At 41.1% G+C, this 12,832-nt stretch overlaps 1 protein-coding gene across 1 annotated transcript in view; it reads right to left on the reverse strand.

The window, feature by feature from the left end:
* Window positions 1-12,832, reverse strand: part of MAP1B (microtubule associated protein 1B) — a 107,690-nt gene that overhangs the window by 10,443 nt on the left and 84,415 nt on the right. The window contains exons 4-5 of the mRNA XM_082257325.1: window positions 11,464-11,604; window positions 4,742-10,649 (exon numbers count right to left, since the gene is read on the reverse strand). Coding sequence (XP_082113451.1) covers window positions 4,742-10,649; window positions 11,464-11,604 — 6,049 coding nt within the window. The remainder of the gene's footprint in view (window positions 1-4,741; window positions 10,650-11,463; window positions 11,605-12,832) is intronic.

Consider the following 12,832-nt stretch of genomic DNA (forward strand, 5'->3'; position numbering starts at 1 on the left):
GTGTGAATAAAGGCAGGTTACACAGTCCCAGACTGAGACCCCCCCCAGACAGACAGGTCCCCACATAGATACACTTACCTCACATGGCGTGGGGAACCCGCACAGGCGAACAAGCCGCTGCACATGAGGCAGGGAGAGTCGCAATTCAAGACGCACACAATGGCGGTTAAGAAACCGCACAGCGTCCGGTGAGGTAGCCACCTCACCAAACATCCCTGCACCGAACAGGGATGGGTCGTTCACTGTGCCAGGAGCGTTACCTGGCTGAACGCTCGATGGCAGACTGGGAAGCCACTGACCCACGACCTGCGATCAGGGGGATCAGCCCGAGACCCAGTCCGCATGATCCTCTTCGTCCGAAGAACTAACTAATGCTGACCAAAATAACAGCTAAGTAAAGGTAGAGAAAAAAACTCAAACAAAATATTAAAAAGAAGAAAGAGTCTGGGACAAAAAGTCCCAGCACAGAGAGAGCCAGCCACTCCTGACAAGCTAGACATTAAAACTGAGATATGGTTGCAGGAAGTAGGAGGGTATTGACTGAGGGGACCACCCCTTGAGGGTGGGATATGTTAAAGCTTTATTGTTAACATATTCTGTTGCCTAGCTACTCCTTCGGAGCAAAGTCTAATACCCCATATGTGACGAATATGAAGAGGCGGCGACTGTCGGAGGACGTAAGAGAAACTATATTGCGCAATCATCTACTTTTCTTGGGGGACGATTTGCCATCCTATTGTGGGACAAGCTCTGTTCCCTCCATTTTGAGTCCACGGGGCTATCCAGTAATTATACTGCATAGCTAAGGCGTCTGGTGAGTGACTCTTATACCAATGGGTGGAAGATTATCCAGCACTAGCACCTTATAATAAGATTTTTTGAGCACTTGGCATTTTTGTGGTGAAATTGCTGCTTCGGACATTGATATGGACTTTTAACACCTATTTTTATTTTTAATATATATCATATTGGTTTTTAAAGGTTTATTAATTGTTAATTTATATATCATCAAATTTCTGTTACCATTCTTTTGACATTGTTTTTGGCAACCATGAGTGCTACATCCTCTGGACTTAAGAGGAGAGGGACCTTCCAACTTGTTGCATCTCTGATGATATGGGGGTGTATTAGTGTGTATATAATGAGCAGCTTGTACATCTGGAAAGGCACCACCAGCGCTGAAAAATATATCCAGGTTTTAGAGCAACATATGCTCCCATCCAGACACTGTCTTTTTCAGGGAAGGCTTTGCATATTGCAGCGGGACAATGCTAAACCACATACTGCGTCTATGATAACAGCATGGCTTCATATTGTAAGAGTCCAGGTGCAAAACTGGCCTGACTGCAGTCCATACCTTTCACCAATTGAAAATATTCTTAAAAAAAAAATACAACAAAGACAATCCAGGGCTGCTGAGCAGTTAGAACCTTATCAGGCAAGAATGGGACAACATTCTACTCCCAAAACTCCAGTAACTGGTCTCCTCAGTTCCCAGCAATTGACAGTGTTGATAAAAGAAGAGGGGATGCTACACTGTGGTAAACTTTGCCTCATCCCAACTTTTTTGAGATGTGTTGCTGCCATTAATTAAAAAATGACCTTATTTTTTTCTCACAATGGTACATTTTCTCAGTGTAAACATCTGACATGTTTTCAATTGAGAATAAAATATAGGTTTATTATATCTGCATACCACTGCATTCTGTTTTATGTAGATTTTACACAGTGTCCCAACCTTTTTGGAATTAGGATTGTGCTTGCTCTTTGGAGAACCGCTTATAAAACATACTTCCCAGTAAATTATGATTTTTTTTTTTTTTTATGTGTACCATGGCAAAACATTTAAAATAATTAAAACCTACTAGTATAAGGGGCAAATATTATGGATGCGCACAGAAGTGCAGAAGGCATAAACATGGTGGATTGGATTTACTAAAAGAGTAGGGCATGTTTATTCTTAAAGTGCATTTTTACTAATCTTAGTGAATTAGGTGAAACAAGGGGAAAAAATCACTTAATAAAAGCGGAGTTCCACCCAAAAGTGGAACTTCCGCTTTAGGTAGTTCTAACCCCTTGACATGCCACATTTGGCATGTCATTTTTTTTGGGGGGGGGGGAGCGGGTACCTAGTTTTGACAGGTACCCGCTCCCACTTCCGCTCGGAGCGCCCTGAGCAGAAGTTCTCCTCTCCCCTCCCTCCCTGCAATCTTCTGGGACATGTCAGAGGTCCCAGACGATTGCCAGCCAATCACGACGCATAGCGCAACTCGCGCATGCGCAGTGCGTACCCGGCTGTGAAGCTGCAAACTGTCACAGCCGGGTGCCCACAGCAGTGATGCCGGCGCCGCAGAGCAGAGAGGGAGAAGAGCGAGGCTTCGGGTGGCCGCATCGCTGGACCGTTGGACAGGTGAGTGTGTGAGGCTGGAACTCTGCTTTAATAAAGAATACCAAATCACATGCAAGTGTAGCACTGACCTCTTGGGAGCTGCTGAGAATGGATTCCCCTCGGTTACCCATGGCAACAGACAGTTAAACTTAAGCTTTAAGTCCTTGGCTCAGTCAATGAATAATCCAAGGGATTCATTTTTTTGTGTTTTATTTTGAATTGGGATGGGAGAAGGGATGAGTGGTATACTCCAACTAGTAACTATGCACAAGCTTGAGGGCAACTATCTGTGGTGTATGCGGCAAGGCCACTGCTTCACTTTACCACTGAGGTGAAGATTTCAAAAGGTGAACTATGAATTGAGTTGCTCTTCAGGGTCTAACTTGGCACCCCCTTTCTTACTCCCTGTGTATGCTGGCTCTTGTCCACTGACCCTCACTGGAGTGGTCCCCTTCCTGGGCAGACCCCTGGCAAGATCCCTGGTACTCACGGACACTGTTTTTCGCAATAATCTCTGCCACTGCTCCACTGTCAGTTCCCACTGGACGTCACAGCCCAGCCTCACACTTCTGGTCCCCTAGGCTGACCGCCTGTGACCGCTTTCCACTCTGACAGGAGAGACAGCCATCACCCTCCTCCTAGGACCTGGCTTTCCATCCCAAGACGCCCTGTCACATGTGCCCCCGGCTTTTATGATCAATCCCAGGATGCACTGCGGTTGTGCCCTCCCACTGGGACTGTCACAAAAGCCTGTGTGTCACTGGCTGGGTTTCCTTCAATGTCCAACAGGCTCCCCTATTGGATAGAGTGGGGACACTCCCTCAGACCAAGTGAATCACACATGGACACATGCAACAGGCAAAACTAACAATCAGACTCTCCTGATGAGCAGGCAGAGCCAAAAACTAGGCTTTTTCCTGGCACCTATCTAGCAGGGTGCTACACAAGGAAAATGAAAAATGCACTTAAGGTTACTTTTCTGCCCTGTCTTATAACATCAGTTTTATAAGAAAAGGAAGCCCTGTGACAAAATCTTAATAATGAAGCATGTTGGGTGGAGCTTGATGATGTCAATACATTGCACCTAGTAAGTGCTAAGAGTACTGCTGACTACATTGTGGGAGAAAGAGGCAGGCTCTGGATGAGTTTTTATTCTTGCACACAGGTCTTTTGTACCTTTTAATGTGAGTGTATCTATTATATTTTTATCCTAAATAAAGGTTTTAAATGGAGAGCACTATTTGTTTTCATTTTATATTTGGAGAATATATTTGTGACTACCTGTGGTGTGGAGGAGATGGAATGGTGATATTACAGCCATTTTTAAAGGAAAGGGAAATAGGACCTTTTGGGGTGTGGAGGAGTTCAGTTGGTGCCTCTCAGGGGAGAGGAACAGTATGCGCCTATGATAACCAGGTCCCACCATTTAAAGTGAGAATTCATCTTGTTTATAAATTTTGAAAGGAACCCTGAGGTGGTGGTGTGTGTCAATATTTTCCATGCAGGGGTCACGTAGAACCACCACCAAGAGCACTGAAGAGCACATTGCATACTTTTGGGTCACATTTAAAACAGGGGCAGTATCATACAATATTGAAGGAGGAATTTTATAAAATGTCATTTAATATTGTGGTGTGTTGGCACCGATGTGTGTTTTTCACAAAGGTGATTTTTGGTTTATTGAGTAAATATTACATTTTCAACACTAGTGAGTGCTGCATTTCTTTTTTGTCTGTCTGGTTGATTTATTTGTGTTAGAATATCACAAAAAGTGTTGGCACAGCTCAAACTCATTGAAGTTGACCTACTAAAGCAGTGGTCCTCAAGCCTGGCCTACAGGGCCCACTAACAGGCCAGATTTTCAAGATAACTGAAATACATCCCAGGTGATATCATTTGCTGCTCAGTGATTGCAGTACTCTAGTCTGCATCTCCCCAAGGTAATACCTAAAATCTGGCCTGTTAGTGGGCCCTGTAGGCCAGGGTTGAGGACCACTGTAAAGGAAACTAGACTTTGCACTTTGTAAAGTGCGGTTGCACTCTGTAAATGCAATTGCTCCAGAGCTTAGTAAATGAGGTAAAGCTTCACTTTGCAAAAAATACCTAATCACATGCAATGAAAAAAAAAAACAGCATTTTTTTCTTGCACATAATTGGGTGATGGAAGTCATCAGAGCATCTGCTCATTTACTAAGCTCTGGGGCAACTGCTCTTGCAGAGTCAATTTGCCTTTAGTAAACCAACCCCATTGAATTCATATATTTTGGATTTTAGCGCAGGAGGATATTTTTTATATAAAAAAGGAATAGATTGCCTTTAAATAATGCATAACATACAATTTAAATACTGTACCTGTAGTTCCAGTTTTAGATGATTTTGTAGTATTTATATTTGTAGCATTCTTGGTCTCTTTATCTTTTTCTTCTCCCTTTGATGACTTGAGATCTTGGTTTGGGGCAACCTTTGGACCTTTCTCTATTGAGTCTTTCTTTCTGGGGGTTGCAGTCTTTGCACTCTTCTCCATGGTTTCCTTGATAGTCCCAGGTTTCGGCGAGGCTGCTGAAGTTTTTGATTTGCTATCACTTTTCCTAGCTGGAGAAGATGATTTTGTTTTGCTTCCGACTTTCTTGGTTTTTCCTTTTTCCTTAATATCCTTTTTCATAGGTTTGCCTAAGCTCTGGTCTACAGGAAGAGTCTCTGGGTCCATCATTGATACATCAGGGTGCCTTGGAGATGGGCTTGGATCTTGCATTGGAATAGGAGGAGGATCTATGTGTTTATAAGTTACAGTTTTATCAGTTGGAATAGTCTCAGATTCATCTTCAGAATCTATGTTTGCATCTGCTGTTATAGAAGGACATTCTTCTGTTTCAGGTGGAACATCAGAGTCTGTCTGGGATGGGGCTGACTCACTTACAGATGTGGGGGGTGTTTCGTCACACTGGCGGGATTTCTGTTTTCCTCCTGAAGGAGGCTGACCTCCTCCAAGTTGAGTTAAGGGTTTTTCCTGTTCTTGTTCCTCACTTGCAAACCATTCTAAAGGATTTGGGTTAATGAAAGAAGGTGACAGTTCTGTCTTTGGGTGCTTATATTCACAGGCAGTCACAAGACAAAGGTCAACCTCTTGTCTGTGCTCAGAAAAAGGTGATTTGTCTGAGGCAGAAAATCGGTCATTTGTGTCACTAGAAAAGCCATAAGCATCATCTAAATGGTCTCTGCCATCAAGTTCTGCTGCATAAGCAAAGGGGTTTGTATTATGGAGAATTGTGGGTTCCTTAACTACTGAATTTAAAGCTCTTGTTTGAAAGCTTTCTTGTTCATCAGCCCCAGCTTCTAATAATAGGGCTTCTGAACTATGATCACTCAAATGTATCTTCTGTGTAGGATCTGTTGAGCCTGGGGACTGTCTTAGTAAAGAGGGCGTTGGAGTTAATGGAGAAACATCTGCTCCAGGGGAGAACTTATCATCCTTAAAATAGTCTTGCTCAAGTATTGGTGGAGAATACAAGGGCATGTCACAATTTTGAATCACATCTTTTAAAGAATCCTCTTCTTTTAAAGGAGAAGAAGTCTGTGAGTGTTCAGAGGAAGTTGATGGAGAACCCTCCATATGAGCTTCAGCAGCTGGTTGTTGATTTTTTTCTACAGCATAAAAATCATTATCCACTGAACTCTTATTGCCAAAATAAGTGTCATGATGGTCAGAGGGGCTGTAATCAACTTCAGTTGGTCCATTTTCTGATATGTGAAGCATGCTGGAGGCAACTGCAGGATGCTCTGGTGATTGCCTGCTAAAATCCATTGCAAATGATTGCTCTGGTGATTCCTGACTGAATTCCATAGTTGACTGTTCTGGGGAGCGCTGCTCTTGCAGTGATACTGAGGATTTTCCTGTTCTAGGTGAGAAATCTGGGGGAGATATTGACATTGGACGGGGACATTCCTCTCGAGATGGTGATATTTCTGTTTCTTGAAATGTTGTGGGAGTCTGAACAACTGAAACTGATAAGGAGTCATCTACTTCAGTGGAATGAGGTGATCCAACTTCAGCATGAAGTGAAGGAGATACATCATCAGTGGTTGGTTCTGGGAATGAACTAGTAGCAACAGAGGCTGTAGAAACTGAAGCAACGCCTTCAATGTGGGAATATGTATCTTCTGCCACAACTTCATCTACAGGTGTGGCAGACTTATCAGATGCAGTGCCCTCAGAAATTGACATTTTTGTGTCCTCCTTAAATGAGATAAATGGATTGGTGTTTATTTGAGTGGGAGAAACATCTCCTGAAAGCTTTCCACCATCCAGTACATGGGATGGTGCATGCTTGCCATTATAAGTATTTGTCTCTACACCAAATAATTTACTAGAGAAAAGTTCACTCTTTTCACCATATTCCTGAGAAATGGCATCAGACAGCATTTCAGATACAGGACTAATCTGAGAAGAGGAATGCTCATCAACAGTGCTTCCATGACCAGATGATGATTTAGTATTAGTAGTTAAAAATCTGTCATAGGTTGTCTCTGATCCTATCAATGGTGGGCTGCGCAATGGAGATAATACTTTCTCTATTGGGGATTCCGAATCTGGCACTGGCTCATCCATAGGACTTATTTTGGGACTTTCACTCCTTTCTTTGGGATCAGAAAATTCAAAGACAATAGGCACAGATGTCTTTTCCAATGTTTCTGGTGGTAGGTTTGAAGCTTTTTCGTCGGTCGGTGACTGATAGTAAGGTGTGTGCCCAGCACTTCCAGCGGCAGATTGAGAAGGAGAAGCTACTTCAAGAGTTTTATCATCTGGGGAAGGACACTGTTCAGTTATATCTTGTTCATGGTCATGTAAAGGTGGTAGCATACCAAGATCTGATGTTTTTATTTCATTTGGAGTAAGATCAAAATTAACACTACGCTCACTTAAAGGTGTTTTAGATATTGGTGAAGGAGGAGCAGGACTTTTACTTGGACTTAATTTTTCTTCCAACTCATAATCATCCTGAATTTCAAGATTTGTGGAACCTTTCACATCAATGTGTCCATGAGTATATGCATCCCTCAGTGCTGACTTGGAAAATTTGTCTTCCTCCAAAGAGGATGGAGGTGAGATAGTAGAAGCTGAAGCATTGTATTCTTTGCCATCAGTAGCATCTGTTTTGGACACATCAGATAACCCATTCAAACCTTCAGGCAGTGGAGACACTCTAGTTCTGTCATACTCCTGGGAATACAAGCTGGCCTCATATTTAGTAATATTGACATATTCCTGAGATGGAGACTCACTTTCTTCATTATTTGTTTCATCACTCATTACATCTCTGGGTGTTGACATGTCATCCATTGGTGTTGGTTCGCTAGATATTTCAATAGTTGAATGAGTGAATCCAGAGGTGGCAGTAAATTCCTCCGGCTGATCTTCTCGATTTTCTTCATCGGATGCAGTTGCTTCGCTTTCAGAGCCACCAGGTAAAGTTTCATCATGAATTGAAGCCCCGGGTTCAACAGCTGGGGATTGGGGCTCAGAGGTCTTGGATGGTGTTGAAGACAGAATATACTTATCTTCAGTGTCACTAACCATTTCTGACTTGTCTTTTATAGATGTTAGATAATGGTCTTCAGCTTCTAGCTTTTCAGTTTCTTCATCATCCTTTGCATCATCTGTTTTGTCTTCCTCTACCTCTTCCTCTGTTTCATCAGCTTCAACCTTTTCAGCACTTTCATCAATGTCTTCTTCGGCTTGTTCTTCTGCTGTCTCAGAATCAATCATGTCTTCATGTTTACTCTTCAAATACATAAATTTATCACTTTCAACCTCTTCCTCAGTTTCATCAGTTTCAGCAAACTCACCAGTATGATGTTCTACCAGTGAAGCTCTTTCTTCGATATCTTCCATTTGTTCTTCAACTTCTTCTGTCTCAGCTTTTTCTTCATAATCACCAGCTTCTGATGATTCCTCCAAACCAGTTCCTTCATCTTCAAACTTGTCAATTTCACCAGTCCTGTGTTTCTCTATTACCTCCAGTTCTTCTGGAGTCTGCTCACATTCACCTTCCATTGTAGTTATTCCTTCATCTGGCGAGTCTGCGGGTTGATCACTCTTAGTGTTTTCATTCTTGATGGTGTATAATTCAGTCTGTACTATGACAGGTTCATCTGTGGGAGACAGAGCCTGAAGGTGGGATTTCAGTTCTTCATTTATGATGACTTCTTCATTCTGAAGCTCTTCAAAGTCTTTTGTTAAATCTTCAGGAGATGACATGAGGGATCTTTCTGCCACCATATCTTTTATATTTCCAGTTGCTATAGCTGAAGCAGCAACAGAAGCTGTTGCTGCTACAGCTGCAGTGGCAGCAGCTGCCCCTGCAGCTGCCAAGGACTTCTTCTCAGCTACTTTCTTATTTACCTTTGTTTTTTCCTTTGACTTGGCTGGAGCTGCTGATTCTTTAGTCACGGATTCTTCTTTCTTTTGAGCCTTTGCCTTAATGGCAGGCTTTTTAGCATCTGATGGAGTTGCTGTTGTTTTCTTTGACTCTTTAGCAGGCCTTTTAACCTCTTTTTTGGCATCTTTATCTTCCTTTTTTTCTTTATCTTCTTTTTTTACTTCTTTTTTCACTTCTTTCTGAGTCGTTTCTTTTTTCACTTCTTTTTTCATTTCATGTTTCTCTTCCTTTTTGATCTCTTTTTTGGCCTCTTTTTTAGGTTTATCCTCTTTTTTTGATTTATCTTCTTTAACCTCTTTTTTAGGTTTTTCTTCCTTTACATCTTTCTTTAGTTTGTCTTCTTTAATTTCCTTTTTGTGTTTAACTGTTATTTTTTCTTCTTTCTTTGTGGTTTCTTTTTTTACTTCTTCGGGTTTTGCCTTTACTTCTTTTTTCACTGCTTTTTCTTTAACAGCTTTGGGTTTCACATCTGTTTTCTGTTTCTCTGCTATTTCTGGCTTAATTATTGATTCTTCCTTGTTCACAGCATTTTTCTCTGAAGAGGACTTTGGCTCAATCTTCTGAGCCTTTTTCACTAAAGTTTTGTCCTTGCTCTCCACTTTTTCTGATTGATCAGGTTGGCTTTTGACTATGTCAGCTGGCTCTTCTTTAGATTCTTTTTTATTTGGTTTACTGGATGTTGCTTTTGAGGACATTTTTAAGCTCTCCTTGCTTTCTGCTCTCTGCTTTATCTTTGTCTGTTTTACAGCAGGGCTTGATATATAGTCACTTAGATCCTTCTGTGTTATCACAGGCTGTTTCAGAAAGTCTAGATGTTTAAGCTTTTCAAGTCCTTCGAGTATCTGGTATTGGGTTGTATTTCCTGGAAACAAAACTCGAACTATTTTTTCTAAAGGGTTTGATGGATGCCATACGATAAGGGAAGAAATTGATGTTAAGTAATTAACTGGGATCTCAACCTCCTGACCATTTGGAAGCACTAGGCCAGCTTTATCGTTATTGCTACCTGACCACTGCTGCATGAAATACTGGTTTTCTTTACTACCTTTTACTGGGTTCAGTACATACATCTCAAGTTTTCCTACACCCATTTTCTGAAATAAAATAATGGGTTCAGTTGCATTTCCTACATTTCTGAATAGAGGTTCCGGCCTCATGGAGAGTTTATTTAGGTACTGAAGTGTAGAGCAAGCTTCCTCTATGCTTCTTCTAACTTTAAAATTTGGTTCTGGGTTTTTCAGATTATCTGGTACATTGAGAAACACAACCCCAAGGTCTGGAGAGATTAGGTTTTTCATCCAGTCACTGTTAGTTGTTGACCCTTGAGACTGTTCCTCTTCCAGTTCAGCCATCTTTCTTTGAAGCATACTGTTAATACCTGGCAAGTTGTCATCTCCAATATGTGTAAGCAATATAGAATCCACTCTGTCTAAATGTCTAATGAGTTTCCAGAAGCAAGATTTTCTTTCAGACCCACCATTAACAAGCATATTAAATCCGTTCACTGCAAACAAAGCAGAATCTCCCCTACCCCCAGGGAATATATAACAGCATGGCTTTGAAAGCTTCAAGAAGCCTCCGGATGTTGGTGGTTCTAAGATATCAAAAGGTGATGGTATTTCTACTGACTCTGAAAGGTATTCTGTGAATTCAGAAAGTCCTTCCATTTCAGGCAAAACTGATGAGGAATTAAGTTTGATGTTTATGAAGTCTTGAAGATTGTGTCGGTCCAAATTGGAATCCTTCCAGTGTCCTTCTTCAGGACAGTAGAGTGTAAGACTTGCTTTGTTTGCAGGGTGTGTATTGCTCAATAGTTCACCAATCTGGTATTAGGGGAAAACATATAGGAAATGTTAGGTACGTTTAACTCACTTTCTACCATTAGACTATTTGGTTCAGTACTAAGAAAGTAAAAATGACAATGAGCCATGGGGAAGGCAAGTGGGACAATCAAGTAAATACCCCTTTGACTACTAAATATTGCAGGCTGGATATGAAAGCTCTTTCTTATTAATAAACCAAAGCATTTGTTTAGATTTCATGCATTTTTTTTCTGGGCAGGAAATGCTTACTTAACTATTCCACTGAATGATAAAACATCTGAACCATAATGGCTGTTGTTTCTGCATTTTCCTATAATTTCAACCTAGGATTCTATTGTAATAATAATACTGTACCATAAGTGGTATAAACAACTAATCATCTTAGCAGAAATTCGATTCTTCCTTCAGTTTTAATCATAACTAAAACAATTGCAGCAGGTATCTAGGTGGTTTATCTAAGTGGAATATGTACTCTCCTGTAAGGCAGTATTGCTATATAAGGCCTGAGCTCGTTTACACTAATGCATACAATAAAATATTAAAAAATGTATTTAGTCTTACTTGCTAAGGCAATGCAAAGAGCAAAAGAACAATGGAAATGCAAACAGTAACCCATAGTACATGATCATATTTGAAATGATTGCTGTCAGTTAAGAAATTTGTTATTGGTTGTTTTGTTGGGTGCTGTCGCTTGCATATGCTCTTTGTCATGCTATTGATTTACTTCTGGCTCACAATAAAGCACATGAAAAGAGAATGATCCCATGATCTAGACATACAAATGCTGTTCTATCAGTCAGATGATACGTCTTACCTCTTGATCTGTGAAGATCTCAATGAAATTTTGGAAAGAAAAAGATCCAGACTGAAGGATAAGTTCACCTGTGTTTTCAAAACACTGTCCGGTTAACACTAAAAGTTTGTGTCTTGCAGCATCTGTGATCATCAATCGCACCTGTAAGGAAAGATGAAAGTGAATGTTATTGTAGTATCATAAAAAGAATATTTGTTTCCTCACTATGTCACTAACATCTGCTGCAGCATTAATATGGAATGTGTTCATGTATCATTGCTTCAACTTTTATATTAGATCTAAATATACAGTATATGTTTTATTAATTTAAGGAATTTAAAAGAGAAGCATGTTTTTTTTTTTTTTTTTAAGAATCCTACTTACCTAGGTGGATCCAGCATTGGTTCGATGCTGCACCTATCCCCCGCCGGCTTTAACAATGGGAACCAAGCGGTCAAACACCTTCCTGAGCAGAGAGCTGGTCACTGCTGTCTGCTCAGGACAAAGAACAGGCTTGCTTTTAAAGGAGAAGTACAGCCAAGTCTGTTCTGCACTCCTGTGACCAGTTTTCAGCAGACAGCAGGCCAAAGCCCGCTGTCAGCTGACGTCACAGAGCCGGTCCAGGGGAAAGATTGCGACAATATGGTCAGGATCCACCCAGATGCCTGAACCAGCATCTGGCTCAGCCTCTCAGCTAGCTGCTGAGAGCCTGAGCCAGCTGCTCCCGCCCTCTCCACAGGCTAGTGCACCAGTCAGCAGTGTTTGATCCCTTAGTTCTCAGTCTTAGAGTCAGTGGGGGACAGAGGCAGAATCGGACCAATGGTGCATCCACTTAGGCAAGTATGATTTATTAAAAAAAAAAACTTCGCTTTTAGGCAAACCTTTTACTGACAAAAAATCAAATAGGAAAAATAATTAATTCAAGCTAATGGGAAAAGAAAAGGCGATGTCATAATATTAGGTCGGACTTCATTAACATAACACTTCTGAAGGTAAAGTTGATTTTTTTACACAGAGTTTTTACAGCTGCTGTCTATGAATTGCTAGAGAGCTGTGCCATAAGAGATGGAGCAACAAAGAGCTTACAACAACTGCTATGCACAGGCACTGTTAGATAGGATTGCAAAAGAAATGGCACGGGTTACTTTAAAATAGAACTGAAGACAAAACTTTTTTTTTCCTTTTGGAGGGAGTAAGGGAGGGTTAAAACCCCTGTTTTTTATTTTTTGCCATCTGTGTCACCTTGACGCGATTTACCTTCACTTCCTGTCTTATAACCACAACAGAAAGTGAGAGGAAATCCCTCCAATGTGAGGACCATTTCTGCTTCTCACCACAACCAGTATCCCCATTGGAAGATTTATTTTCTCTATTCCTGTTCAGGTGACCA

The sequence above is a fragment of the Pelophylax lessonae genome, assembly GCF_965119305.1.
Source record: "Pelophylax lessonae genome assembly, chromosome: 1".
In the NCBI taxonomy this organism is placed as follows: Eukaryota; Metazoa; Chordata; class Amphibia; order Anura; family Ranidae; genus Pelophylax; species Pelophylax lessonae.